Source organism: Corvus moneduloides, chromosome 11 (genome assembly GCF_009650955.1).
Source record: "Corvus moneduloides isolate bCorMon1 chromosome 11, bCorMon1.pri, whole genome shotgun sequence".
Lineage (NCBI taxonomy): Eukaryota > Metazoa > Chordata > Aves > Passeriformes > Corvidae > Corvus > Corvus moneduloides.
Genome location: NC_045486.1, coordinates 10016847 through 10042663, shown reverse-complemented (window position 1 = coordinate 10042663; position 25817 = coordinate 10016847). Strand labels below are relative to the sequence as shown.

Here is a 25817-nt window from a genome sequence, read left to right as displayed (position 1 = left end):
CGAGGGAGCGGGGGATGCTCGGCAGCGTTGAAACGCTGGTGATGGAGGGCACAGCTGCTGGCAGATCTCCGACCAGTGGAGCTGCTCCCGGACAGGCCATCTCCCCGGCAGACCCGGGCCACCCCCACGCGTTCAGCTCTGGGCCAGACGAGGGGATTGCAGCTTGGCATGGGAAATCAAAGCGGCCTTCAGGGAGGTGCCTGGACATGGGCTGGGATACCTCTCTCGCCTCTCCCATCCCGCTGAGGATCCCTCCCTTCCACTTTCACTTTGCTTTTCAAGGCCAGAGATCCTGTTACAGTTGCCTTTATCAGTGTTCTTTGGATCTCCTCAGAGCAGATAAGGTTTGCTTGGCAAGATCCCTTGACACAGACGCGCTGGCCAGTGCTAATGGCTCTTTGTCAGCTCATCTCCTGACAGCTCTCCCAGCTCAGAAGGTGGTGGTCGTGCTTGACCACCAGCCTGCACTGCTGGGCACAGCCTGGCCCCTCCTCCAGGCTTCCAAGTGCCTTTCGTGACTACGGGGAGCTGGTAGGGCACTGCCTACAGCATCTCTTGTCCTGCTGAGGTGCCTGGCTGGCTCAGGGTGTCCCTGGGGGCGTGGGTTTTGGCATCCCTATGGCCGAGAGCCGCTTCTTTGTCTGCCCATGACCTTGCTTGGCGGCGGGTGGCCAGAGCGTGGCCTTGGCATGGAGAGTACACGGCTCCTCTTCCTTCCTTCAGCCTCGGCTAATAAAAGGCACTATCCATGCGTGACAGTGAAGTCTCTGTGGAACCCGGCCCTTGTGCACAGCCGTGCTCCCCGCAGGGCTCCAGGGCTGCCGGCTCAGCACCCAGCTCAGCCAGTCCAAAGGATCCCAGGCAGCACCGACCAGCACAGGGTGAGTGGGGCATGGCAGAGCCCACCGTGCCAGCACTGGGCATGAACAGGATCCATCTGGTATGAGTGCCGGGGGAATGCAGTGCAGGGCTCCCGGTACCGCTGCTGGAGATGTGCCCTGAAGAGGCACAGATGGGCCTGTGCAGTGCAGGGCGAGTCCCAGCCAGGCTGCCTGTCTCAGCAGCCCCACGTGCTGCACAACCAGGCACAGCAGCCCTGTGGGAATGCTGTGCCTTCTCCCGGCCAGCCTAGGCACAGGACACTGCTGTGTCACACGTGGGCCACCGCTAGCGTGTACCTTCCTCTGCCTCACCTTGGCTAAAGCTCGGTGCGGGCAGGTCCCTCCCCTTGCCTGGCACGGCTGCCGGAGGAGGAGACAGGCACCGGCCGTCCTCCTCCAGGAACAGCAGCTGAGCCCAGCCCGAGCCCAGCCCGAGCCCAGCGGGCCTCCGACTCCGCAGCCCACCCGGGCCACCAGCCACCTGCCCAGCACCCCAGGCTCCCACGGGCACAGGTAGGAGCCGGTGTGCCGTAGGGGAGACCCTGGGCACGGCAAAGCTCTGGGGCATGGCACAGCCCTTGGTACACGGCAGAGCCCCATGGCACGGGCTGGGTGCTGGCAACTGGCATGAGGCAGCACTCAAGGAAGGGGCTGCGGGGTCCCTTGGCAGTGACAGGCTGGGTACCCCCACCCCTTGCCATGCTCTTCCCGGGGCTGACGTGTGCCGGACTTTGCCCGGGGAGCTGTGGCAGTGGGGAGGGACGGGTACCTTGGGAGGGACGTTCCCATCCGGCAGCATCGTGGCTGTGCCCGGGTGAGCTCCTGGTGGAGCAGATGCCCTGCATGGCTCCACCCTGCAGCGTAGCCGTGCAGGTGCCTTCGCCATGGGACATCCCCAGGTGGGGCACAGAATGGTGCAGTGACTCCTGTGTAGCTGCACCCGCCGGTTCCTGGAGCATCAGGCACCCATCCCGCCATGCCGGCCCCCACGCCTCACTGCCAGTGGCAGCAGGCACGTTCCTGTCGCGCCGTGCCGGGAGCCCAGGGAACGCGGTGCCTCTGGCTCGCCAGCCCACGAGGCGCCCTTTTGTTTGCCGGCGGGGCCCACCGTGCCGCCCGGGGGCCGGGGCGTGCCCGGGCTGCCGACGCCTGGCCGGCCTGGCCTCCGCGGGCGGGCGGGCGGCGGGGGCCTCCAGGCAGAAGGAATCGGCAGTGACATTCCCGTAGCCTGGAGACCGCCGTCCCTTTCAGCGGGCAGCCCATTTGAATAAGAATCGTACACGGGGAAGGGGGGCCACCAGCCGCCATCCCATCGCTGCCCTTGTCCCGGTTCATTTCTGCGCGCCCAGCCCAGGGGCAGCAGGTCCCACGCCGCCCTCGCCCCTGGCCTTGGTCCCGCCGGACGCCGCAGGACGCCAGGTACCGGGGGTTCGCGGGGCTCGGGGACCCTCGTGCCAGCACGTGGCTCTGCACCACCTTGCCTACCGCCCTGGCATGGCTTCGAGCGGGGCGGGTGCCAGGACAGAGTCGCGGCTCCCCCCGCCGCCCGGAGCCCCCCTGCCCTGGGCTGGCTCCGTGCGGGGGACAGGAGAGATGTGTTTGGGCAGAGCCGGGACCAGGCTTTGATCCAGCACTTGCGAGGCTGGGAGCGGGAAGTACCGGGATAGAAGGAAACACAAAAGGCAGCTCCAACCTAAATTTAACAGCGGGACCCCGGCCAGAGTCAGGGACGCCCTTGCCCAGCTGGCTCCGGCGTTCCTGGCTCCCCTCCCAGCCTGGCCCTGGCCCGGTGCTGGTACCCCCCAGGGACATTAGTGACACTCAAAGGGATAGATCCATTCTGAGCCAGGCAGGATGGGGCATGGCATAGTTTGTGCCAGCTCTGGGGGGGCATAGCATGGCTGTGTGCCTGGGTGTGTGTGTGACAGTCCCCCAGAGCTACTCAGGTGGGTGCTGGATGTCATCCCGGAGGACTTTGAGACCCAGCTGCCCCATCCGACCCTGATTCCTGGGAAGCACCATCATGCCCGTGCAGGGGGGTGCATCCTGGACTGTGCTGTTGTGCTAGAGCCAGGAGAGGACAGGCACCATCCGCCCTGTACCCCATGCCATACCCTGCACCCTACTGCAGTGCCATCTCTGTGTCCCACCAGGCAGATCCTGTGGTTGCCCATGGACCTCCTGGCACTTGCTCTCCTCCTGGGTAAGCGTTGACCTCAGGGGCACCCTGCATACCCACAGTGCTGGGAGCTGTGGTGGTTCAGGGACCCCAGTCTCAGTGAAGGGTGCTGGGCAGCGGAGGTGGTGGCAATGGTGATGCTCCCTGGCTGGCAGCGGCCATGGCCTGACTGCCACAAAACCCAGCGGGGAATCCAGGCTGCACTAAGCCCTGTCGGGATTAGCAAGCGCCTGACCTGGCTCCCGACTGCCCCCCGGCACTGCTCGGCACCCTGGGGCTGCCCGGGCCCCCAGGAGCACGGGCAGCCCAGCCCCCCTCTCACCCCACTCCCTGCCCTTGGTCACGAGGCTGTGGCGCTGCTGCCAGCACCTTTCCGGATCATGGAGCTTCGTGCTGCATCAGTGGGTTGGGATGCAGGGATAGGACGGCTGGGGGTGGGGTGGGTGCATGGGGGAGCGGGGGGTGCCCAGGCGCCCCGGCGCAGCCCCCAGCCCATGCCCTCGTGCTCTCTGCAGTGGGGGGACAGGTGGCAGGGGGCTGGCAGGACCCTGACCTGAGCCATGGCTGCGCCCGTGGCAGCTGCTACCCGGCCACTGGGAACCTGCTGGTGGGGCGAGCCGCCCGCCTAAGTGCCACCTCCACCTGCGGGCTGGACGGGCCTCAGGAGTACTGCATCGTCAGCCACCTCCAGGTGAGCCTACCCAGCCCCAGAACGGCTCTGGCATAGACCCACAGAGCCAGGCACCTGTGAAGCCTCCAGTCACCCATCCCTGATGGTGCCACTCCCTGGCACAGGATTCGGAGAAATGCTTCACCTGTGACTCACGTGACCCGTCCCGGCCTGAGAGCCACCGCATCGAGAATGTCATCTACCTGAGCAGCCCCCATGACCGACGGACCTGGTGGCAGTCAGAGAATGGTGAGGTCAGGGTGGCAGTGGGGTTGCCCCATGTGCATAGGCTGTGGGGCTGTGTGGCCATGTGGGTCTTCCCTAACCTCATCCATCTCTGTCTCTCTGTCTCCCAGGTGTGGAGCACGTCAGCATCCGCCTGGACCTGGAGGGCGAGTTCCACTTCACCCACCTTATCATGAAATTTAAAGTGGGTCCTGGCACATGGATGCCTGGGATGGGATGGGATGGGATGGAATGGGATGGAATGGGATGGGACAGGATGGATCCAGGGGAGCTGTGGGTCTGGCCTCCATCCCGTCTGGGTGTCCTGCAGACCTTCCGCCCTGCGGCCATGCTGGTGGAGCGCTCAGCCGACTTTGGGCACACCTGGAAGGTGTATCGCTACTTTGCCTACAACTGCTCCAAGCTCTTCCCTGGAATCCCCAACCACCCATCAGGGCTCGTGGATGAGGTTCTGTGCGACCAGCGCTACTCTGAGATCGAGCCCTCCAGCCATGGGGAGGTACATAGGGATAGGGCGGTGCAGAGCAGGGCCAGGGGTCAGGGGGGAATGGGATCACCTATTCCTTCCTTCTCACAGGTCATCTTCAAGGTGCTGGACCCCTCCATCCCCGTAGCAGATCCCTACAGCCCAGACATCCAGGGTATGTGGCTGGGGGTGTTGGGGACGCGGGGCTGGCTGGTGTCAGGGCAGGTGCTGACAGTGACACGCCCCCAGACCTGTTGCGTGTCACCAACCTGCGTGTGAACCTCACCAAGCTGCACACGCTGGGGGACAACCTGCTGGACTCACGGCAGGAGGTGCTGCATAAGTACTACTATGCTGTGGATGAACTGGTGCTGCGCGGGAGCTGCTTCTGCCACGGCCACGCCGCCCACTGTGCCCCAGCACCGGGTGCCCCAACACCCTCTGTCCCTGGCATGGTGAGGCGCACACCATGCCAGGGACCAGCATGGCACGGTGCCCCGTGGGACCCGGCAGCCGCACTGAGCTGGGTGCTCCCCCCAGATCCACGGGCGCTGTGTCTGCGAGCACCACACGCAGGGGCTGAACTGCGAGCGCTGCGAGGACTTCTACCAAGACCTGCCCTGGCGCCCGGCCGAGGGCTCCAGCACCAACGCCTGTCGCCGTGAGTGCCCCTGCTGGCACTGGCTCCTGGCACAGTGATCCCGGTGCCAGAGCTGTCAGGCTGTGCTGTGCCAGGGGTTTTGGGGTGCTGCAGGCTGTACTTTGGGGAGGTTTGGGGTTGTGGTGCTGCATATCAGAGTAAGGAGAGTCCAGGCAGAGGAGGTTTGGCACTGGGGGTGCTGCCTGCCAGGTGTGAGCTGTGGTGCCGCATGCCATGCCCTGGTGCTGTCCCTGCAGGCTGTGACTGCAATGAGCACTCGCGGCGGTGCCACTTTGACATGGCTGTGTTCCTGGCCACGGGGAACACCAGTGGGGCTGTGTGTGATGGCTGCCAGCACAACACCATGGGCCGCCACTGCCACCTCTGCAAGCCCTTCTACTACCGGCACCCTCGCTCTGACATCCGGTCCCCCACTGCCTGCGCCCGTGAGTGTCCTGGGACCCCAGCCCCATAGCTTGTCCCAGCCCTATGGCTCCTGGTGCCACCTGCCCCAGCCTCACAGCTCCTGGTGCCAGCAGCTAGAATTCCTCATGATCCTTTCTCTTGGCAGCATGCGACTGTGACCCGGCAGGCTCGCTGGATGGAGGTGCCTGCGATGGGCATACGGACGTGGCGCTCGGCATGATTGCGGGGCAGTGCCGCTGCAAGGAGAATGTGGCCGGTCCCCGCTGTGACCGCTGCCAGCACGGCGCCTATGGCCTCAGCCATGGCGACCCACAGGGCTGCCAGCGTGAGCTGGGAGACAGGGATGACATGGGAGGAGGGGTGGGAATGGGGATGGGGGGATGATGGAGGAGTAGGGATGAAGGGATGAAGTTGGAGGGATGGGGAATGAAGGGATGGTGATGGAGGAATGGGGATGGGATGGATGAGAATGGAGGGGTGGAAGCAGAGGTGTGGTGATGGAGGGATGAGGATGGAAAGATCTGGGATAGAGGGATGGAGATGGAAGGATGTAGGATGGAGGGATGTGGCATAGTTGTGTGAGGATGGATGGAGGGATGGTGATGGACGGATGGGGATGGAAAGGATGAATATGGGATGGGGAAGGAGATCTGTGAAGCATGTGGGCTGTGGTCCCACTGGCACCCCTCACACGTGCATGTGTGGGGGCAGCATGCAGGTGTGACCCACGGGGTACGGTGGCGGGCAGCTCCCCGTGTGACCCCATCAGTGGGGACTGCTACTGCAAACGCTTCGTGGCTGGGCGCTCCTGCAGCCAGTGCGTGGTGAGTGCCCCAGCCTGCGCCACACCATGGCTGTGGGTCTGACTTTCCCCAGCCTCATGGCAACCCCCAGGGCTGGGTTGGCCCCACACCTGCCCTACATGTTCCCTCCTCACTGCAGCCCGAGTTCTGGGGTCTGAGCTACGACTTGGGGGGCTGCCGGCCCTGTGCCTGCGACTTCGGGGGAGCCTACAACAACCGGTGGGGGCCAGCACAGCACCTGGAGGGGCATGGGTGGGGGTGAGAGTGGGGACAGGGCTGGGGGTCACGCATGGGGGGAGGGAGGGATGGGGACAAAGCTGGGGAGATATGGGGGCTGGGATGGAGGGAGAAAGAGAGGCATCTCTATCCCCAGAGATGGAGGGATGGGGACAGAGATGGAAGTAGGGATGGATGAAGACACAGACAGACAGAAGGACAGATGAAGTGACAGGATGGTCACCACCAGGTGCTCCATGGAGGATGGGGCATGTCCCTGTCGTCCCCACATCATGGGGCGGCAGTGTGACCAGGTACAACCCGGCTTCTTCTGCGCCCCCCTCGACTACTACACCTACGAGGCCGAGCAGGCCACCGGCCATGGCCACAGCCACCCCCAGCTCCCGGTGAGTCTCCTTGGGGGTCCCTGTGCTTGTGCATGGCTGTCACTGTGCACCATGCTCCATGCATAGCTGTCGCTGTGCTCTATGCATGGCTGTCACCCTGTCCTGCATGTCGCTGTCACCATGCCCTGTGCATGGCTGTCCTTGTGCACGGCTGTCCCTGTGCATGGCCACCGTCCCCTGACCCTGTCCCTGCAGGGTGCCATTCGGGAAGAGGTGCCCCAGGACTGCCTGGAGTATGACACCAGGGAGCCGGGGGGGCGGAAGGGACACTCACGGCATCAGCGTAGCCCCTCCCGTGCCCCCCAGTCCCCTGTCCCCTCGCGCCGCAGCCGCCAGCAGCCCCCCAAGGTGAGCCCTGGGACGGTGGGAGAGGGCACAGCGCGGCACTGCAGGGCAGAAGTGACCAGGGGGCAGAGCCAGGGCCAAACTGCCGGTGCCCTGCCCAGCTGGATGTGGAGGAGGTGGTGCGGGACAGTGCTGGGCGCATGGTGACGTGGACGGGCTTGGGGTTCGCCCGGGTGCGGGACGGGGCTGGCCTGACCTTCCACGTGGACAATGTGCCCTACCCCATGGACTACGAGCTGCTGCTGCGCTACGAGCCTGAGGTGAGCATGGCCACAGCCATGGCCAGGGCGTGTATGGCACAGCACAGCCCTGACACTGCCTTGCCTGTCACCACAGTCAGCCGAGGACTGGGAGGCCGTGGTCAGTGTCAGCTCCCGGGTGCTGCCCACCAGCTCTCGCTGTGGGAACCTGTTGCCCTCCGAGCAGATGTACCGTGAGAATCTGCCCCACAGCCAGAGGTGCAACGGGATGGGCTAGGGTGGGCTGGGGATGGGTCCTGTTGCTATCCTTTTGCTGTCTCCATGGCCCTGCTGTGCCCATGCCCTAACACCTGACTCTGTACAGGTACGTGCTGCTGTCCCGGCCCTTCTGCTTTGAGCCCAGCACCCCTTATGAGGTGACCATGCGGCTTCAGCGGGCCGGTGTCACCCAGCGCCACCCTGGTGCCTTCATCCTCATCGACTCGGTGAGGGGGGTCCCACTGTGCCTTGTGCCTAGAGCTTGCTTGGCAGGGATGGGATCATGGGCAGGGACAGGAGAGCACAGGCTGGAGCGGGAAGTGGCCCCCTCTGGGGATGTGTGTGGGGTGGGGATGGGGATGAGATGGGATGAGATAGGATGGGATGGAGATGGGGATGAGATGAAGATGAGGATGGGAATGGGGAAGGAGAAGTAGATGTTGATGGGGAAGGGGATATCAGTGAGACTGGGGACTTAGATAGAGTTGGGGTTGGCATAGAGATGTCAGCATGGAAGGGGATAAGGAAGCTTCGGGGGATGGCAATTTATATGGGAATATCAATGGGGTTGGGGGTGTCAGTGGAGCTGGGGCTGTTGATGGAGGTGGGGTAGTTGACCCCAGCAGCACTGGGACTGTCCTGGAGCACATGGATCCAGCCTAGTGGTAGGTCCCACAGTGGGGGCTGACTATACCCCCCAGCCCCATCTCCTTTTCCCTTCCCACAGTTGGTGCTCCTGCCGCGGGTGTCAGAGTTGCCAGGCTTCCACGGAGCAGAGGCAGCAGCGCGCCAGGAGGAGCTGGAGCGGTACCAGTGCCTGGAGGTGTTTCACATGGCCCCTCCTCATCCCCTGGCCCAGGCCTGTGCCCGCCTGGTCTGCAGCGTCTCAGCCCTGATGCACGGCGGGGCGCTGCGTGAGTGGGGAGCCTGCAGGGATGGGACCGACGAGTGGGCGGGGGGAGAGCCCTGCCTGGGGCAGTGAGTCAGGATATGCCTGTGCCCCTGGCATGCTGGGCAGGAGAGCAGTGACAGGGCGTGGGCAGGTGTGGGCTGGTGTGGACAAGGCAGCCCTGGCCCCACACTGGTCCTGCTCCTGCAGCCTGCCAGTGCGACCCACAGGGCTCCCGCAGCAGCGAGTGCCAGGTACAGGGCGGGCAGTGCGAGTGCAAGCCCCACGTCATCGGCCGACGCTGCGACCGCTGTGCCCCAGGCAGCTACGGCTTCGGGCCCCTGGGATGCAGCCGTGAGTAGTGGGATCTTCATCAGCCAGGAATCACTGTCTCTCCTGTCTGTCTGTCCAGCCATCAGCGCCCTGTTCATTGCCCTGTTCACTTGTCTGTCTGTCCATCTGTCTGTGCATGTGTCCATCTCAGCCCTGCTGACCTGCAGCCCATGAGTTCAGTCCCAGTTATCCATCCATCCATCCATCCATCCATCCATCCATCCATCCATCCATCCATCCATCCATATGAGCCCCCATGTGAGCATTGTGCTGCCCTGCACTCACTCATGTGTCTGTCCATTCATGTTCTTGTGTCCACATGAGCCCTTCTGTGCCACAGCCCATGGAGTGAGCATGTTCTGGGTGCTGGTCCCCTGCCTGTCCCTCTGTCTGTTCGTCCCTGTGTCCCTGCATCCGTGTGCCTGACCTGCGTTGTGCCGCCCTGCAGCATGCACCTGCTCCCCAGAGGGCTCAGTGTCCCAGCTGTGCGACGAGGTGAGCGGGCAGTGCCGGTGCCAGCCTGGCACTGTGGGCCGGCAGTGTGACCAGTGCCAGCCTGGGCACTGGGGCTTCCCTGCCTGCCGGCCCTGCCAGTGCAATGGGCACGCCGAGGAGTGCGACCCCCGGACGGGCATCTGCCTGCGCTGCCGTGACCACACGGACGGACGGCACTGTGAGAGGTGAGCCAGGTCCAAGAGGAGGGGATGGTGTGGCGTGAGATGGCATGGCGTGGTGCAGGATGGGATAGATACAGTGGGGTAGGACAGGATGAGATGTGATGGTATGAGATACATTGGAATGGTGGGATGAGTTGAAATAGGATGACATGGATATGATGGGATGGGGTATAATAGGATAGGATGGCATGGCGTAGGATGGGATAGATATAATTGGATGGGATAGGATGGATGGGATGGATACAATTGGCTAGGATAGGGTGAGATATGATGGTATGGGATACGATGAAATGAGATAGGATGGTGGGATGGTATATGATGGATGGGAGGGACCCATTGGGTCTCCCCTCATCCTTTCAGGTGCCAGGACGGTTACTATGGGAACCCTGTGCTGGGCTCGGGGCAGCAGTGCCGGCCCTGCCCCTGCCCCGGCTACCCTGGCACACGGCATTACCACGGGAGCGCCTGCCACGCCGACGACAAGACCCACCACATCGTCTGCCTCTGCGCCCCTGGATACGCGGGTGAGGGGCAGAACGGGCACAGCAGCAGGGACCCCCCGGGCAGCAGGGAACCCCTGCGCTGGGGCTGCGGGACCCCAGCACCTACAGCCCCCCATCTCTGCAGGGCCCCGCTGTGACCGCTGCTCCCCCGGTTACTTTGGGGCTCCGGAGATGGAGGGGGAGGTGTGCCGGCCCTGCCAGTGCAACAACAACATCGACGCCAGCGACCCGGAGGGCTGCGACCCCCGCACGGGGCAGTGCCTGCGCTGCCTGTACCACACTGCCGGGCCACACTGTGCCCAGTGTCAGCCTGGCTACTATGGCAATGCCTTGCAGCGCAGCTGCCGGCGTGAGCGGGGCGGGGGGCTCTGCAGGGCTGGGGCTGCATGGGGGTTTGGGATGGGGGGCTGAAGTGACGCAAGGGCTCAAAGTAGAGACGAGGCCTGGGGCTGTGGTTGGGTGTGGGGTGATTGGGGTTGGGTTGGGGAGAATTTTGGGGTGTTGGGGTGCTTGGGGCTGGGGTTCAGGGCTAGGAGAGGTTTGGGGCTGTTAGAAGGGGTATGGGGCTGTGCCTGGGTTGGGGCTGTGCAGGGGACAGGGATCATGTTTGGTGGGGGTGTTGGGATCAGGGGTGTTGGGGCTGTGCAGGGGTTTGAGGCCAGGCACACTGGGGGCACTGGGGTCAGGCAGATTTGGGGTGCTGGGGGCCAGCAGTGCACTGCCTGGGCAGGGGGTATGGGCTGAGCCCCACGTGGCCACTCACCCTCCTGCAGGCTGTGGCTGTGACCCACGGGGTACATTGGCCTCTCACTGCACCAATGGTACCTGCTCTTGTGACCGTGGCACAGGAGCCTGTGCCTGCCGGCCCAATGTCGTGGGCAAGAGCTGTGATCGCTGCGCACCCCACTTCTGGAGCCTGGGGGGGCCAAGGGGCTGTGAGCCCTGTGGCTGCCACCCCACACATGCCCTGCACCCTGCCTGTGACACAGTGAGTCCCCTGGCACCCTGGTATGGCTCCACTGCCCTCCTGGGGCCCAGTGAGCTGCACAGTGAGCATGGCACTGTCGCTGCAGGTGACAGGGCAGTGCCAGTGCCGGCCTGGCTTCGGGGGCCGTGTCTGTTCCCAGTGCCAGGAGCACCACTGGGGAGACCCTGAGCAGGAGTGCCGAGGTGGGAGCACATCCCAGGGACTGGGGGAGCAGGGGCTCAGGGGATGTGGGGTGTGGGGGGACTCTGGGTGCATGGTGAGACTCTAGGGACATGGGAGCCCTGGGGACGTGGTGGGAGACTCTGAACATGGGACACTAAGGAGACAGTGGGACACTGGGGACAAAGGACTCAGGAGATCTTGGGAATGTGGTGGGACACTGCAGGCGTGGAGGACCTTGGGGAAAGAGTGGGGTGCTGGGGACATGGTGGAACCTTGAGGACATGGTGTGTCTCTGGGGACATGCAGGACTCAGGGGACGCAGAGTACTTGATGGAACTGTAGGGACACAGAAGATGCTGGGGATAGGTTGGATTCTGGAGACACAGGGGAATATGGTGGGATGTGGGACATGGTGGGAGTCTGGGGTCATGGGGCTCCGTGGGAAGGCTGGGACACACCGCCAACTATCTCTGCAGCCTGTGAGTGTGAGCCGCTGGGTGCTGAGAGCCCACAGTGCGAGCAGGACAACGGGCAGTGCCGGTGCCGGCTGGGATTCGGGGGGCTGCGCTGTGACCGCTGCCAGCGGGGCTACCAGGAGCCCTTCCCCCACTGCTCACCCTGCCACCCTTGCTTCGGGCGCTGGGACCTGGTCGTGGGCAGCCTGCAGGACAGGCTGCAGCGCCTTGGGGCACAGGTGCAGGCACTGAGGGAGGGAGGGTCTGCACTCCCACTCAGCCCCCGTCGCCTGCGGGAGCTGGAGGAGGCTCTGGGGCACGTGGAACGGCTGCTGGGAGAGGGGGACAGCCCTGGTGGTCCCCTCCTCGATGGACTGCCCAGGCAGCTGGGTGGCACCAGGCAAGTGTGCATGTAGGGCTGGGGTGGAGGGACCCCCTCTTGTCACCCCCGAAAGTTTGAAGCCCTCCTCCCTACCCAAAGGATGGAGCTGGACAACTTCTGGAAGCACCTCCAAGAGCTGGAGCAACATCTAGACCTGCTGGCACAGGCAGATATGCAGCACCATGACCCGGCTAGCTGAGCTGAGCCGCGATCTGGGAGACCTCAACCGAACCACCTCCCACCTTCAAATCCTCCTTGGCACTATAGTGGCAGCTGGATTCAGTGGTAAGAGCATCCAGCAAGGTTTGGGTTTGGTGGCAGCCATCCTGGCCAAACCCTGACACCTGCACCCTCAGAGTCTTACCGCAGCATTGTGGCATCGGTGGAGGCCTCACGGCAGGCGGAGGTGGTGGCCAATGGCACAGCTGGCGAGCTAAGTAGGGCACAGATGACGCGGCGGGCGACTGAGCGGGTGCTGCGGCAGCGGGGCGATACTTTCCGCCGTGGCACAGCCGCAGCCCGGAAATCCTTGCGGGAGGCACAAAAACGGGTGATGGAACTCAACATTGCCAGGATCAATGAGAAGGTGGGAGCAGGACTGGCACAGGTGGTGCAGGGGTCACCCCCCATGTACTACTGAGCTGCCATTTCCACCATTGGCATCATCCCAGATTTGTGGGGCACCTGGAGACCAGAGCTGCAAGCACGCGTCTTGCGGAGGAGCCTTGTGCCGGGACAGTGCAGGGACAAGGCATTGCGGTGGCATTGGGTGTGCAGGGGCACTGCCTGTCTCAGCTCGAGCCCTGAGCAGTGCCCATAATGCCTCGCAGCAGCTGGAGGAGGCATTAGGACAGTTGGCTGTTGTGGCACAGAAGGTAGGGGTGGTTGCTCCATGGCACTTTCTGGGGTCTCCTTGTGTCCCCTTTGTATGTCCTGTTTGTGCCCTTTCCATGCCACTTTGCATGACCCCCTTCTATGTCCTGTTTTTTCCCTTCCCCTGCCACCAAGCATGTCAGCTCTGTAGGTCTCTCTTATGCCCCTTCACAGATATACCTTGTGCCACCAGTGTGCTTGCCCCCTTCGGCCACTGCTGTACCCTCTGTCCCCTTGCACCCACCTTGCATGCTCCTTTGCAGGCCCCCATCTTGTTCCCTCATACCTGCTGCTCTCCCCCGAATGCCCCCTCCCAAGGCTGCCCTGTGCCCCCTGCTCAGCCAGGTGCCCCTCAGATGCAGGAGGTGCAGGAGCTGGCACAGGGGGCACGGAGCTGGGCAGAGGGATGCACTGGGGCGCTCTCAGGCTGCCCCGCAGCCATGCAGAGAAGGCGACAGCCCAGCTGCGGGACTTCATCCGCCGAATCAAGGCCTTCCTGGCAGGTAGTGCCAGCACTGGGTGGGCACATGGCATGGCAGAAACTCAGTGAGCCCACCCTGAATCCACCCTGCTCCCCTGTCCCCGCAGAGGAGGGAGCTGACCCGGGCAGCATTGAGCTGGTGGCCCGGCAGGTGCTGAACATCTCCCTGCCCAGCAGCCCCAGACAGATCCAGGAGCTGCTGCGGGAGATGCGGGAGAGCATTGGCCAGCTGCAGGGGGTGGACGCCGTTCTCAACAGCACAGCAGAGGGGCTGGCTGTGGCACGGGATCTGCTGGCACAGGGGCAGGAGGCCAGGCAAGTGTGGGGGCATGCTGGAGCAGGCAGGGGATAGGGTCAGTCCCCCTGCACTGGCAGGGGCTGGAGCTACCTGTTGCTGCTGCAGGGAGCGAGCAGAAGGCATAAGGGATGAGCTGGCAGGGACACAGCAGGCACTGGAGGTGGCGCGGACACAGGCAATGACAGCAGGGAGCACCCTGGAGAGCGCCAGGGATGCCATCCAGGTGGCCGAGAGCAGAGCCAGGGAGGTGAGGGGCATGGGCTGGGGGAGTGGAGCTGGTACCGCTGGGAGTAATGGGATCAGTGCTGTGGAGAGCAGGACTGATGCCTTGGGCACATTACGGGTAGGAAGGCTGGTGCTGGGGAAATGTGGATGGCATAGGGCAGGTGCCAGCTCAGTGGGGGCTGGCACCACGGGCGTGGTGGTTGCTGTGCCTGCTGCAGCCGGTGTCCATACCTGCCAGGCGGAGCGCAGGCTGCAGGTGCTGGACAAGAAGGAGTCACAGGCACAGAGGCGGCTGCAGAAACTGGCACGGCACATCAACGCCCTGCAGGAGCATGGCCGGGATGCTCACCACATGGCCCAGCAAGCCAAGGAGGGGGCACAGCGTGCCAACACCACCTCGGGGACACTTACCCAGGTGAGCTCCATCCCTGCCTGGTACGCGGGGCACCAGGCAGGTACTGGGTGCTGGGGATGCTCAGCCTCACTATGCCCTTGTGCCGCCAGGACCTGGCACAGGTAACGCAGCGTTATGTGGTGCTGAAGAACCAAGTGGGCATGCTGGACAAGGCGTCTGGTGGGGCCCTGCAGCGTGTGTCACAGCTGACGGCAGAGGCCCAAGACCTCCTGGATAAGGCCAGCAACAGTAAGAGGAAACTGGAAGGTGAGGGGGAGCACATAGTGGAGTACATTTCCTGCCACCTCCCCATACATCTCTCTATGTCCCCCTGGGCCCGTCCCACTGGGTGTCCCAAGGTGGGATCCCTCCCACGGTGGGAGGCTGCATTGTGACCATGTTGCCCGTCCCACAGACCTGGCAGCAATCGCTTTGGGGCCAATGAACGGGCGATGGCGGAAAAGGTGTCACGACTGCAGGCTTTGGAGCAGCAGGTCACCGGGCTGTTGCAGGAGATCCGGGAGAGGGCCAACGCTTACGCCACCTGCTAGGGACCACCGGCGGGGCCGGGGGCCGGTTCTGCGCCGCCGCCCCGCAGGTCCCCGAGCCCGGGGTCCCGTCCACTCTGCAGGTGTCTTTAGTGCGGGCGCGCCTGCAAAATAAACCCCTAAACTGTGTGTGCCTGTGTCCGATGTGTGTGCGTCCCCTAGCCTGCTCCTGCTTCCTCCCGCCTGCCTCGGCCGGCCCGCTCCCCCCGCTCCAGCCGGGATCCGCCCCGCGCTTTCCGCGCAGCCCCGAGCGCTGCGCCTGCCGCCCAGTTCGGAGGGGCCGGGAGGGACCGGGACGGGGGACGGGGACGGGGACCGGACTGGAACGGGAACGGGAAGGGAAGGGGAACCGGTGGGTCAGGACGGGACGGGACGGGACGGGACCGGCGGGCACCTGCCGAGCGCCCCCTTTGCGCCCCTTTCTGTCCCGTCTCGCCCCGTCGCGCCCCGCGATGCGGAGCTCGGCGAAGTGGAGCCCCGCCGTCCTCCTGCTGTTGCCGCTGCTGGCCGGTGAGTCCGCGCCCCCCGCCGCAGCGGGGCCGGTGGGCGCCAGGGTCCGGCCCGGCCCCGCCGCCCTGTTTCCGGGCGGCCGCGGAAGGGGCCCCGGGCGCGGCGGGGGGGAGCCTCAGCCCCGGGCCCCCCCGCGCCCCGCAGCGCCCTCAGCCACCCGCCGCTTCGCAGGGATGGGGGTGGCCCTGGCCCCCGATTCCCCCCAGGGTTGTGCCCGCGGCAGCTGCTACCCGGCCACCGGGGACTTGCTGGTGGGGCGAGCAGCCCGCCTAAGTGCCACCTCCACCTGCGGGCTGCGCCGGCCTCAGCCCTATTGCATCGTCAGCCACCTCCAGGTGAGTGGGACGGGGCCCGGGAGGACTGGACGAGGAATGGGGGGCACGGGACAGGGTTGGGGACACACATCATTGAGCCTCCCAACTCGCAGGAGGAGAAAAAGTGCTTCATCTGCGACTCGCGGCGGCCCTACGATGCCCGCACCAACACCAACAGCCACCGCATCGAGAACGTGGTCACCAGCTTTGCCCCCCGCCCCAAGAAAGCCTGGTGGCAGTCAGAGAACGGTGAGTAGTGGGTGGGGGTGGTGGAGCATCCTGTCCTGTCCCGGGGGGCTCTCCTTCCCTTCCTCCCACACTGAGGAAGTGTGACTCAGCCTGTGGCCGCGGCCGCACCCCTGGACCACTGCCGGCTGGGGAGGACAAGCCCCCGGGACCTGTGAGTGGGTGCTTCCACTTGTCACACTTGTCATCCCCAGGTGTGGAGCACGTCAGCATCCAGCTGGACCTGGAGGCTGAGTTCCACTTCACCCACCTCATCATGACCTTCAAGGTGGGTCCCAGCGTGTGGGTACCCAGGCTGGGATGGGACAGGATGGAACATGCCCTCTGGGACTGTGGGGCTGGCCCCCATCCCACCTGAGTGTCTTGCAGACCTTCCGTCCTGCGGCCATGCTGGTGGAGCGCTCGGCCGACTTTGGACGCACCTGGAAGGTGTATCGCTACTTCGCCTACGACTGTGCTGCCTCTTTTCCCCATGTCCCCCATGGGCCCCCACGCCGCATTGATGACATTGTCTGCGAGTCCCGCTACTCTGACATCGAGCCTTCCACTGAGGGGGAGGTGAGGCCCTAGTAGCATCCCAGGAGGGTCAGGGGACCCCCTGCAGTGCTCTCATCACCTTACTGTCCCTCCCAGGTCATCTACCGCGTGCTGGACCCTGCCATCCCCATCCGGGACCCCTACAGCCCTGCCATCCAAAGTGAGTTGCCAGCCATGTGGGCTCCTGCTTGGCTGCTCTATTTTGGGCGTAGCTATTTTGGCTGCTCTCTCCCTGCTCTGGGCCCTACACTGGGGTCAGGACCCGATCCAGCCTGTGGGGTGTTGGGCCCCTCCTGCACCCTGCCCTGTGAGAGCAGCTAAAGGTCAGGCTGCATTGGGTTAAATGGAGGGGGACGGCTGTGCTACGACTGAGCCCAGCACCAGCTGTGGTTTGAGATGGGGAGTCAGGCTGGGCACGGGACACAGTGGGTTAATCACCCAAGGCTAAATTTAGACGGGGAGCAGGAGGGGAGGAATCTGCAGGGCAGGGCTGCTGGGAAGCTGAAGTTCTGGGGAAGCCATCCTGTCCTCCCAGGGCCCTCAGGCTGCGCCCACCAGGCACAGCCATCTCCTGGGCACAGCCCCCAATGGTGAGTGCCCTAAGACATCTAAAGGTGCTGTGCCAAGGGTGTTGTTCTGCCCTAGGGGGGTCTCAGCCTGCCTCTGCTGTCGGGGTGCAGAGCCCAGCCCATACACAGCCAGACTTCGCACAGCCACGTGTGTGGGAGCTGAACCCTCACACCTACGTATATCCCAGCCTGGCCACGTGCAACCACGTGTCTGTGAGCCAAACCATGCACGGCCCTGGGCCAATACTGTATGATACAGGAAACCACAACAGCCCAGCCTGATAGCGTGCAGCACTGCATGGATGCCCCATGCCGTGCACAGCCTGTCCCAGCCATGCCCAGCAGAGCAGAGCCGTGCCCAGCTCCTCTGAACCACGCACAGAGCCTCCTATGCCATGCACAGCCCAGCCCAGCTGTGCCCAGCAGGGGTGAGCTGTGCCTAGACGTGCCCAGGCACCCTATGCCAACATGGGTCTCTCCCTGCCCTAGACCTGTTGCGTGTCACCAACCTGCGTGTGAACCTCACCAAGCTGCACACGCTGGGGGACAACCTGCTGGACTCACGGCGGGAGATCCGGGAGAAGTACTACTACGCGCTCTATGAGCTGGTGATGCGCGGGAACTGCTTCTGCTACGGGCACGCTTCTGAGTGTGCCCCGCTCAGCGGGGCCCCTGCCACCAGCGATGGCATGGTAGGGTGAGCCAGGCCTGTGTGCCCTGCTGGAGCTGGGTAGCTGTGCCACCTAGTCCCGCAGCTCCTCACCGTGGCATCCTGGCAGGTGCACGGGCGCTGTGTCTGCAAACACCACACGCAGGGGCTGAACTGCGAGCGCTGCGAGGACTTCTACCAAGACTTGCCCTGGCGCCCGGCCGAGGGCTCCAGCACCAACGCCTGTCGCCGTGAGTGCTCCTGCTGGCACTGGCTCCTGGCACAGTGATCCCGGTGCCAGAGCTGTCAGGCTGTGCTGTGCCAGGGGTTTTGGGGTGCTGCACAGTGGGATGTGGTTTGGTGGTGACTGGCATCATGCAGACTGGCTGGGGGTGTTTGGGGTGCTGCAGGCTGTACTTCGGGGAGGTTTGGGGTTGTGGTGCTGCATATCAGAGTAAGGAGAGTCCAGGCAGAGGAGGTTTGGCACTGGGGGTGCTGCCTGCCAGGTGTGAGCTGTGGTGCCGCATGCCATGCCCTGGTGCTGTCCCTGCAGGCTGTGACTGCAATGAGCACTCGCGGCGGTGCCACTTTGACATGGCTGTGTTCCTGGCCACGGGGAACACCAGTGGGGCTGTGTGTGATGGCTGCCAGCACAACACCATGGGCCGTCGCTGTCACCTCTGCAAGCCCTTCTACTACAAGGACCCCACCAAGGACCTGCGGGACCCCGCGGTGTGCCGAGGTCAGTGTGGGATGGGCTGTGCAGGGTGGTGCTTTGGTGGTCACGGTGCTGACCCTGCCTGTGATCCCAGCCTGCGACTGCGACCCCGAGGGTTCTCTGGATGGTGGGCTGTGCGACAGTGCTGATGACCCAGCCAGGGGCCTGATTGCGGGGCAGTGCCGCTGCAAGGAGCACGTGGCTGGACCCCGCTGTGACCGCTGCAAACCTGGCTTCTTCGGCCTCAGCACCAACAACCCACAGGGCTGCCGGCGTAGGTACCGGGGTGGCACCTACTGGGGTCAGGCATGTTGTTTGGCATTGCTGGAAGCTGCTGGCTCTCCGTGCAGGGTGCCAATGTGACCCCCGTGGCACGGTGGCTGATGGCAGCCGATGTGACCCTGTCAGTGGAGAGTGCTTCTGCAAGCGACTGGTGACCGGGCGCAGCTGCAACCAGTGCCTGGTGAGTGGGCTGTGCCAGGGTCCATGCACAGTGCTCAGGACTATAGCACACAGACAGCTGCTCTCTAACACCCTTGCCCTCTGCAGCCCGAGCACTGGGGACTGAGCCACGACCTCCCGGGCTGCCGGCCCTGTGACTGCGATGTGGGAGGTGCTCGCAACAACCTGTGAGTCTTTTGTGGGGATGCAGAGGGCAAGGGGCACCCCTGCTGGCATCAGGGCTGATGGTGCTGCTGGGGTACCAGGTGTGCCATGGGGACAGGGCAGTGCCAGTGCCGCAGCCATGTGATAGGACGACAGTGTGAACAGGTGGAGCCTGGTTTCTACCACATCAACCTGGATCATTACACCTATGAGGCAGAGGATGCACGGCTGCATCAGGTAAGGAATAAAGGTGTCCCTGGGGAGCACATCAGGCAGAGTGGAGCGGTGGTCCCCAAACCAGCAGGCAGTGGTCTGCCTCCCTACCCAGGGCAGAGCAGTGCCTGCTGGCCAAGGCAATTTTTGTGGTCCCATCTCACAACACCTGCTTGCACCAGGGCTCGGTGGTGGAGCGTGAGCCCCCCACAGACCGTCCAGCTTCCTGGACAGGGACAGGCTTTGCCCGTATGTTGGAAGGCGGCTGGGTGGAGTTTCATGTCAGTGATGTGCCTTTCTCTACCGAGTATGATGTGGTCATCCGCTATGAGCCCCAGGTGAGAACCAGATGGTGAAGCCAGCAGTGTGATGGATCGCCAGATTGGGAGGTAGTGGTGGGGAGTTCCAGATGGTGAGGCTTTTTGACACTGCCCCTTCTCTGCCATCAGCACCCAGAGGCCTGGCAGGAGGTGGGGCTGAAGGTGCTGCGCCCCAGCCCCGTCTCCGCTAGCAGCCCTTGTGGAAACACCATCCCTGCCGATGACCAGCTCTCCACCAGCCTCCCCTCTGGTGCCAGGTAAGCACCTCAGTACGGTTAGGCTTTGCTGGGGCTCACTGGAGGCACATGGCTGCCCTTGCTCTGCTTTGCCCCCATCCAGGTATGTGGTGCTGTCCCAGCCCATCTGTCTGGAGCAGGGTATCTCCTACACCCTCCGCCTGGAGCTGGGCTGTGCTGCTGCTCGGCAGGATCCCACTGCCAGTGTGCTCATCGATTCGGTGAGGGGCAGATGGGCAGTGGGATGGGGGCAGCAACCCTTCAGGGGGATAGAATGCAGCCATAGGGAGAGAGGGACATGACACCCCACTGACTTCGCCCTGTAGCTGGTGCTCCTGCCCCGTTACTCCTCACTGGAGATGTTCATTGCGGGCGACCCCAGCTCCATGGAGCGCCGGGAGACCTTTGAGCGGTACCACTGTGCCCAGCCCTTCCACACTGCAGGGCCCTCGCCCGTGGCCGAGCCCTGCTCCAGCCTCCTGCACAGCCTCTCAGCCTTCCTGCATGATGGGGCGCTGCGTGAGTACCCGCACCCTGTCCTGCACCCTGTCCCACAGCAGCTGATACTGACCCCGCTCTCTGCCTGCAGCCTGCCTCTGTGATCCCCAAGGCTCGCTCAGCGCTGAGTGTCAGCCCCAGGGCGGGCAGTGCCAGTGCAAACCCAATGTCATGGGACGGCGCTGTCACCGCTGTTCCCCGGGAACCTTCGGCTTTGGGCCTGGCGGGTGCCGACGTGAGTGCCAGTGGGAGAGGAGCCTGGGCACCCCAGGGCTGGGGGCGTGGGGAAGGGATGCTGTCTACAGCTCAGGGGCAGACGCTGTGGGTGCTGTGCTTTCCAGCATGCCAGTGCAGCCGTGAGGGTTCAGTGAGCACCATCTGCGACAGCACCACAGGGCAGTGCCCCTGTCGTGAGGGCACCCATGGCCCACGCTGTGACCGCTGCCAGCCTGGCCACTGGGGTTTCCCTGTCTGCCGGCCCTGCCAGTGCAACGGGCATGCTGAGAATTGCGACCCTCGGACAGGCAGCTGCCTGCGCTGCCGTGACCACACAGATGGTGAAAGGTGCCAGAGGTAGGTGGGGTATGTGCCCAAACTGGGGCAGGATGCTGCCAGCAGCCCTGGCTCCTGCTGACCTCCTGCCCGCAGGTGCGCAGCCGGACACTTTGGGAACCCAGCGCTGGGCTCCGGGCAGCACTGCCGGCCCTGCCCCTGTCCTGAGGGGCCCAGCACCCCCCGCCACTTTGCTGCCTCCTGCTACCAAGACAGCCGCTCCCAACAGGTCGTCTGCCACTGCAGCCCTGGGTACACAGGTGGGTACCTGCCACAGCACACTTGGTGCCCTCCGGGGTGCTCTGTCCCTGGGCACTGCCCAGCACTCTGTGTCAGCAGGTTCTCGCTGTGATGAGTGTGCCCCTGGCTACTATGGGGACCCTCTGCAGGGTGGGCGCTGCCTGCCCTGCCAGTGCCACGATAACATCGATGTGACGGACCCAGAGGCGTGCGACCGGCGCACAGGGCAGTGCCTGCGTTGCCTCTACAACACAGCAGGGCCCCACTGTGCTGAGTGCCAACCCGGCTTCTATGGAGATGCCACACGACACAGCTGCAGGCGTGAGTACTCGCTGCCATGCCGAGACAGACTTGTCTCCAGGGCCCAACATGCCCTTGGGGACCATGTGCACCCATGGCTGCCCCTGCTTGTACACAGTGCTGTGGAGTCCCTGCAGCCCTGCCCTGGAACAAGGTTGTCTCCTCTGCCCAGGCCCAGCACTGTGGCCCAGTCCCTGTCCCCATGTCCAACTTACTCCATCCCATCTACATCCTATTCTCATGCCCATTCCTGTCCCCATTGCCATCCCATCCCCACTGCCGTCTATCTGTCCCCATCCTGTCCTTATTCCTGATCCTGGTCCCATCTCCATCCCATCCCCACTAGTGGTCCTCATGCTGCTCCCATTCCACCTCCATCCAGTCCCAACCCCATCCTTGCCCAATCTCTGTCTCCATCCTGCCTCCACCCTAATCCATCATCATCCCACCCCTGCTCTGTCCCCATCAGAACTTCCATCCTATCTCCGTCCCAGTCTCATCCCCATCCCTGTCCTCATTCTCTCATCTCTATCTCTGCTCAGTGTCTCTTGGTTCCAGGTTGCTCCTGCAACCCCCTGGGCACTGACCCCAGCACCTGTGGGCCGCAGCAGTGCCACTGTGACAGGCACAGCGGGCAGTGCCACTGCCTGCCCCATGTGGAGGGCCAGAGCTGTGACCGCTGCAGCCCCAACTTCTGGAACCTGGCCAGTGGGCAGGGCTGCCAGCCTTGCGCCTGCCACCCTCAGCACTCCCTGACACCCACCTGCAACCAGGTGAGACACGACAGGGACAGGGGTTGGGGGCATGGGATGGGGCTGGAGGTGTGCTGCAGCAGTGCCAGCCTTGGCCATGCCATGTCTGTCAGTTCACAGGGCAGTGCTCCTGCCGACCAGGCTTTGGGGGCCGGACATGCACCGACTGCCAGGAGCACCACTGGGGTGACCCACGGCAGCAGTGCCGAGGTGAGAGCTGGTGCCAGCAGGGGGACCACAGTGGGCCCCATGGTGCCCTGACACTGTTCTCCCTGCAGCCTGCGACTGTGACCCCCGTGGTATAGCCAGTGCCCAGTGCCACCGCAGCAGCGGCCACTGTGACTGCCGGCCTGGCATCTCTGGAGTCCGCTGTGACCAGTGTGCCCGGGGCTTTGCTGGTACCTTCCCTGCCTGCCAGCCCTGCCACCCCTGCTTCGGGGACTGGGACCGTGTGGTGCAGGATCTGGCCACCCGCACCCGAGCACTGGCACAGCGGGCCAGCCTCCTGCAGCACACCGGGGCTGCTGGCGCCTTTGAGGGCACCTTCCGACGACTGGAGGAGAACCTGGCCACTGTACGTGATGTGGTGGCCACCCGCAACGCCACTGCTGCTACCGCTGCCCACTTGACACACGCCATGGAGGGGCTGTGGTGAGCACCTGGCACAGGGCATGGCTCCCGGGGTAGCCCTGGGGGCAGCTTTTCACCCGCTTCCCTTGCAGGCGGCAGATCGAGGAGGCAACTGAGAGGCTGACACGGGTGGAAGGGGAACTGACAGCTGCTCAGGATGCCAATTTCAATGCCAGCCATGTGCTGAACACTGTGGACCGAGGCGCCCGTGCCCTCAACCACAGCCTGCAGTACTTGGAACAGCAGCTGCATGCCCTCAAGACCTCCAATTTCCTTGGTGAGCCATACCACAGAGCCAGGCCAGGGTGGTCAGGCCACGGCCAGGGATCTGACAGTGTCCCTGCCCCACCCCAGGTGCCTATGACAGTATTCGCCAGTCCTATGGGGAGTCACGGGAGGCCGAGCACCAGGCAGACTCCTCCACCCGTGCCGTGCCCAGCCCTGTCAGCATCTCGGCAGCCACCCGTCACCGCACTGAGCAGCTCCTGGCCAGCCAGCGGGATGACTTCAATCGCCACAATGCGGCCAGCCGGCGGGCACTGATGGACCTGGCAGCAAGGGCACAGGCACTGAGCCTGCACCCGCTCAACGAGAAGGTGGGACCTAGGGAAGGGACTGGGGGAGTGGTACCCAGGGCTGCCCTGATCCCATGCTGCCTTGATCCCATGCTGCCTTGCAGGTCTGTGGTGCAGCGGGTGATGTGCCCTGTGCTGAGAGCCCTTGTGGGGGTGCCGGGTGCCGGGATGAGAATGGGGGACGACGTTGTGGCGGTCTGAGCTGTGGTGGAGCCGTGTCCAAGGCTGACAGTGCCCTGGACCGGTCACGCCATGCCCAAGAGGAGCTGCGTCAGGCTGCCAGCGACATGGCCCAGCTCTCCCACAAGGTTTGTGGCACATGGGTGCTGGTGCAATCTGGTGGCACAGCCACACTCTGCAGCCCTTGGAGCTGGCACCGAGGGTCTCTGCCCATGCTCAGGTGGCAGAGGCCAAGGGGAAGGCAGATGAGGCCCGGTTGCGAGCGCAGGCAGCCCTGGACAAGGCGAACCAGACCAGGGCGCGTGTGGAGAGCTCCAACAAGGAGCTGAGGGAGCTAATCAGCAACGTCAAGGCCTTCCTGAGCCGTGAGTGCTGGCATGCCGGGAGGGCTGGCCACCCCTGCCCAGCGCTTTGTGGCTCTGCACCTGCACCACACTGCACTGACCCTGCCCTGTGCCGCACTGCATTCTCCCAACACTGCATGTGGGCTCTGCCACCCCTTCCCCATGCTGCATTGCATGGTCTCTGCCCTGCCTCAACTATCCCGTGCCCTCCAGCCTCCGTGCCCTGTCCCATGTTCCACTCTGCCTTTTGGTCTGCCTGCTCCTTCCACCTTGGCATGCCGGAGGGGACACAATGACTGCTTCTACCTGCAGAGGAGGGGGCTGATCCTGAGAGCATCGAGGTGGTAGCCAGCCGGGTACTGGAGCTGTCACTTCCCGCTTCACCGGCCCAGATCCACCGCCTGGCCGAGGAGATCAAGACACGGGTGCGCAGCCTGGCCAGTGTGGATGCCATCCTGGAGCAGACGGCTGGTGATGTGCATCAGGCTGGGCAGCTGCTGCAGGATGCCCAGCGGGCCAGGTGAGCCCAGGGACGTGAAGATGCAATCCCTCCAGGGACCCCCAGCCCAGGCTGTGCTGAAGCCTTGCCGTCTGGCCGCAGGTCACGTGCAGAGGGAGTGCGGGGCACAGCTGAGGCAGTGCGGCAGGCACTGGAGGAGGCGCGGCGAGCCCAGGGCATGGCTGAGCAGGCACTGCAGCAAGCTGCCGGTGACATCCAGCACAGCGAGAGAGCCCTTAGCATGGTAAGAGCCCCATCCCTTATGACCATGGGATCCCATCCCCACCATGCAGTCAGTGTGACCACACCAAACCCCCATGCCACCGATCCCCAGATGCAGACCCAGACAGGAAGTGCAGAGCAGCAGCTGGCGGGTGCCATGGAGCAGATTGGGCTCCTGGACAGGCAGACTGATGCCCTTAAGGTGAAACGTGCCAACAACAGCCTGGCAGCCACACGTGCCCAGGAGGCAGCCAGCACTGCGCGGGACCGAGCCAGCGAGGCCAAGCAGGTGGGTGACCAGGCGGCACCAGTGTGGCAGCAGGGGTCCCCAGAGGATCCCGCTGACCAGCCCCGCTGCCCAGCAGGTGCTGGAGGGGCCACTTCGGGACCGGTACCGGACAGCACAAGAGCTGGTGGAGCACCGGGCGCAGGGCGCGCAGCAGGCGGGCAGCCGGGCACAGCAGTTGCGGGAGGAGGCCGCAGGGCTGCTGCAGGACGCCCAGGACAAGCTGCAGCGGCTGCGAGGTGAGACCAGGGGGGCATGCTGGGGTGGTGGTGGGGGCAGTGGTGGGGACCAGGCTGACTCATGTTCCCCCGTCCCTGCAGTGCTGGAGGAGGAGTACGAGCGGAACGAGCGGGTGCTGGACGCCAAAGCAGCCCAGCTGGGCGGGCTGGAGGCCAGAATGAGGGAGGTGCTGGCCACCATCAACCAGCAGGTCCAAATCTACAACACCTGCCAGTGATCGCCCGGAGGGGCCTGGACCCCCCTGGAGCACCCAGCCTCCTGCCGCCCAGCCTCCACCTGCCCCCGCAGCGCTGGGTGGGGCGGAGGCTGCAGGGTACCCCCGTGTGAATAAAGTTATAGAGCAAGACCGCCTCGCCACCGCCCCGTGCCGTGGGCGCGTCTGCCCCGGGGGCCCACAGCGGCTTCCCCCAGGATGGGAGCTGGCCGCCTCCGGGTGTGGGCCACAGCGGGGCTTGGGGTCGGGCGGTGGGGCCGGGAATCAGCAGCGGGGCTCGGGGGCACAGCACACGCGGGACTCCCACGGATCAAACCCGGGTCCCCCACAGGACAGACCGGGAACCCCCGCGGACAGGACCAGGACACCCACACCGCCCCGCTCCCGTTGCTGCGGGAACGCGCCGGCACCACCCCCGTTCC

At 64.4% G+C, this 25817-nt stretch overlaps 2 protein-coding genes across 2 annotated transcripts; both read left to right on the top strand.

The window, feature by feature from the left end:
• Positions 1-674: 674 nt before the first annotated feature.
• Positions 675-15074, top strand: LOC116449430 (laminin subunit beta-2-like). Its single transcript, XM_032120943.1, is given in 39 exon segments — positions 675-881; positions 1282-1394; positions 3035-3084; positions 3576-3751; positions 3856-3979; positions 4087-4160; positions 4287-4475; positions 4554-4617; positions 4692-4897; positions 4983-5103; positions 5340-5528; positions 5654-5833; positions 6220-6332; positions 6451-6530; positions 6778-6934; positions 7130-7282; positions 7381-7539; positions 7616-7737; positions 7844-7964; positions 8465-8651; positions 8837-8980; positions 9408-9639; positions 9997-10160; positions 10264-10488; positions 10913-11127; positions 11213-11309; positions 11766-12144; positions 12226-12313; positions 12315-12411; positions 12483-12712; positions 12798-13001; positions 13356-13403; positions 13405-13431; positions 13433-13502; positions 13588-13795; positions 13884-14025; positions 14242-14418; positions 14508-14664; positions 14813-15074. Coding segments are annotated over 39 exon segments (5922 nt in total). The 5' UTR covers positions 675-689; the 3' UTR covers positions 15061-15074.
• Positions 15075-15279: 205 nt separating this feature from the next.
• LAMB2 (laminin subunit beta 2) lies at positions 15280-25527 on the top strand. Its single transcript, XM_032120944.1, has 33 exons — positions 15280-15455; positions 15627-15790; positions 15883-16018; positions 16210-16283; positions 16385-16573; positions 16649-16712; positions 17611-17813; positions 17901-18021; positions 18324-18512; positions 18583-18762; positions 18839-18951; positions 19038-19117; positions 19196-19331; positions 19490-19645; positions 19757-19884; positions 19967-20084; positions 20190-20382; positions 20453-20596; positions 20703-20934; positions 21010-21173; positions 21253-21474; positions 22012-22226; positions 22319-22415; positions 22484-22856; positions 22928-23112; positions 23190-23431; positions 23515-23718; positions 23811-23955; positions 24247-24454; positions 24536-24677; positions 24768-24944; positions 25021-25180; positions 25262-25527. The coding sequence occupies exons 1-33, from the start codon at positions 15398-15400 to the stop codon at positions 25396-25398; spliced, it is 5349 nt and encodes a 1782-aa protein (XP_031976835.1). The 5' UTR covers positions 15280-15397; the 3' UTR covers positions 25399-25527.
• Positions 25528-25817: the final 290 nt, after the last annotated feature.